The 3,243-nt window shown below is 50.4% G+C and overlaps 1 protein-coding gene and 1 long non-coding RNA gene across 2 annotated transcripts in view; one reads left to right on the forward strand and one right to left on the reverse strand.

Moving 5' to 3' along the window:
* The window catches only part of LOC106724506, a 4,876-nt gene extending 3,821 nt beyond the window's left edge, over positions 1 to 1,055 (reverse strand). Inside the window, exon 1 of the long non-coding RNA XR_001360320.1 lies at positions 306 to 1,055. This is a non-coding gene — a long non-coding RNA (uncharacterized LOC106724506). The remainder of the gene's footprint in view (positions 1 to 305) is intronic.
* USP53 (ubiquitin specific peptidase 53) overlaps positions 1 to 3,243 on the forward strand; it is a 75,373-nt gene that overhangs the window by 63,178 nt on the left and 8,952 nt on the right. The window contains exon 17 of the mRNA XM_014532166.1: positions 1,062 to 1,069. Coding sequence (XP_014387652.1) covers positions 1,062 to 1,069 — 8 coding nt within the window. The remainder of the gene's footprint in view (positions 1 to 1,061; positions 1,070 to 3,243) is intronic.

The raw sequence follows: 3,243 nt of genomic DNA on the forward strand, positions 1-3,243 counted from the left end.
TGCTCAGAGCACCCCTGCTCAGCCACCCAGCCCCCCACCCCCAGTGCCCAGAGCACCCCTGCTCAGCCACTCAGCCCCCTGGGGCCCAGAGCGCCCCTCCAGATTTCGGTCTCTATCTTCCATTGGACACGCTCCTCCTCTGGCCTGTGGGTTGTGGTGCTTCTTGTTCTCACTAAACTATGTCCGAGCCCTATCCATCCCTTTTCCGTGTAAACACACCTTCCTAACGTCTCCCCGCTGCAGTTCACACCCAGCCTCCATTCTCAGTACGTCTAACATGCCAATTGCAAAAAACGCATGTTCACCTGTCTCCAGCCTGTTATAGGTGCTTTCTTCTTGGGCAGGGTTATGTCCTGAAGGCCAAGGCAGTGAGGGGATGTTCCTTCGGTGTCCTTCGCCTTCTCTCGTTCTGTAGCACCTCCTGTTGGTGACGCTGTTATTGGATGGGTCATTTTTCAAAATATCTCTACGTGCTGCTAAAAAATACTGGAATTTTCTTACCATACATTCTGGTGCATTGACTTGCTTTGCAGCACAAATTTACGTGAATTGTCTCCCCTTTCAGAGTAGTAAGTGTTCTTTACCATCTTCGTGGTCTCCACAGTCCCTCCCGCAGTACCTTGAAAAAAAAAGAAATTCAGTATTTATTTAGTTATATTTTGTTGCACCAACAGCATTGGTGACAACTGCCCAGCTCTAAAGAGAACTGTCATGGGAGCTGGAAGCAGGAATGATGAGGAGGGAATGGACGGAGGGGCCTAAGGATGCTGGGGTGGCCTGAGATATGGTTGTTTTCAGCGACCACCAACACAGTCCTGTTCACAAAGCACTTGATGATCTCTTCCTGGTAGAGTAGTGAAATGGTCCCTCCCTGTCAGGCTCCTTCAGGTACTGGTGAGGGACACACACGAGCCACGCCCCCATGGATGGCTCATCTTTAATCCCAGGAGGCAGTCTCAGAGTGCTGGCACTGAGGAGCCCCGGGAGACACAGAGTCAGTGTCCTCCAGCCATCAGCAGGACCGGTCTCCAGCACAGCACAGTGGTGTGTGGCCAGCAGCCTCGCCCGGAGCCCGAGGGTGTGCATCCGCCTGGGTGCTGGGAGGGCCACGCGGGACAGGCTGTGAATGAACGGCCTCTCCACCTGCCGCTCACACACGCACAGACCTCCGCAGTGGAGCTCGGTCTCCTTTATTTCATGTTGCAGGGTTCATAGATTTCATTTTAAAATAAAGGAGACATTCCGCTGCTTTTTAAGGATTAAAAACAACTCAATGGGGCAAAGGTCACTTAATTGACAGGCAGACATAGATGACAGAGATGGTGGAACCCACAACCTTAAAATATCTTCATGCTCATCAGCAGAGCAAACAACCAGCTTTTGTTTTATTGGAAGGCGGAGGGACAATCTCAGCGGGTGGAGACTGGAGTTGAGTCAGCACAGGGCCCGATGGTCTCATGAAGCGATGGAACAGGCTTCCTGGCGAGGGCGTGCCGATGCCATAGGTGCCATCTGGAATAACCCTGCGAGCTGAGTGGATGCCAGGTGGTCCTGCCACCCACCAGACACTCACCAGAACCGGGCATTGTTCTAAGTGTGGGAGATGTCAGCATGCTAACAGCGGTTACCTCGGGAAATGGGATCGCAGATCGTTTTATTGCTGTGCTTTTTCATATTTTCTAAACTTTCTCAAAGAAAATACATTAACTAGAAGTTGGGGAGGAAGTTTTTTGAAAGCAAGTTAGGAAATAAATGAGGCCACCTGGGCCAAAGTTCCTACTTAGTGATTTCTAAGGTGGGATCGGAGCAGGAGGGGCGTCAGTGTGGGATTGCTGTGAGGGTGACTGCTCGTCAACCGGCCCTTCATGGAGCTCTGACCCCCGAGGAAGCTTTGACGCCCACACCTATAAATGTCCCCTGGAGGAAACAGACTTACTTTCCCTTCCAGTCCGGTGACCTCGGTGTCAGAAGGTCCCCGGGAGACCCAGGTTTGGAACGGTGGAGAAGGCAGCTCCACGCCTCATCCCTCCACGGAGACCTGGGGAATGAGCAGGACTGTCCCGAGCAGTTGTCAGGACTCGGCACAGTCAGGGGCTTGCAGATCTGAGCCAACACTGAGTCAGTGATGTGAAGAAGACGTGGACAGAATCGAGGGAGAATAGGCAGTTCTGCAGTAACAGTTGAAAGTTCAACACCCGCTTTCAGTAATGGGTGCAACATCCAGACAGAAGGTCGGTAAGAAAGCAGGAACTTGAATGGCACTGTAACCACCAGACTAACAGACGTGGAGCTTTACCCAGCAGCCCCCGAATCCATGCTCCGTCGCTCGGCAGTCTTAATGACTGGACAGGTCGTGCATGAACTTTAGAAAGTGGGAAAAGTAAACTTTATAAAGTCTCAATGTTGCCACCTCACTAAAGAGTCCTGCACAAATCCCAGCTCCCAGCAAGCAAGAGGCTGTGCTTATACATCACGTCCTCTGCTCTCCCTACACCCGGCAGCCTGAGCCTGGATCAGCACCCATAGATAATGGGTGTCAGATGGCACAGGGCTGTGGGGGCACTGAGCCTGGATCAGCACCCATAGATAATGGGTGTCAGATGGCACAGGGCTGTGGGGACAGTGAGCCAGACTACTTCGGTTCAAGTCCTAGATCAGCCACTTCTTGACTGTCATGTTGTCCAAGTTCCATAACCCCTCTTCTTTAGTTTCCCCATCTGCTAAGTGAGGGTTGCAGTGCTGGTTCTCGTGTGGATCCGTGAGCATTAACACGCATTGATTTTTAAGAGGCATTTCAACAGCGTCTGCTCATTACAGACATCACAAAAGTGGGGCGAGGTGCAATGAACTTCATGTCAGCTAGTGCTGTGTTCTGTGGATAAAACACTTATTTATAGTTTACAATGCTCTCTTTGTATTTTGGAGCCAATTTGAATTTTGAAGATATTTTATGTCCTGGGAACCAGCCTTTTCATGTCCTGTTACAAATTAAAATAAGGATGGAAAGAACACATCCTTATTAAGTGTGCGACAGGCCTCCTATAACTCAGGGAGGCCACATAACCGGCATGTGGGGAAGGAGGCCCATGGAAACATGAGTTTAGATCAGGGGTGGGCAAACTTTTTGACTCGAGGGCCATAATGGGTTCTTAAACTGGACTGGAGGGCCAGAACAAAAGCATGGATGGAGTGTTTGTGTGAACTAATATAAATTCAAAGTAAACATCATTACATAAAAGGGTA

Source organism: Myotis brandtii, unplaced genomic scaffold (genome assembly GCF_000412655.1).
Source record: "Myotis brandtii unplaced genomic scaffold, ASM41265v1 scaffold853, whole genome shotgun sequence".
In the NCBI taxonomy this organism is placed as follows: Eukaryota; Metazoa; Chordata; class Mammalia; order Chiroptera; family Vespertilionidae; genus Myotis; species Myotis brandtii.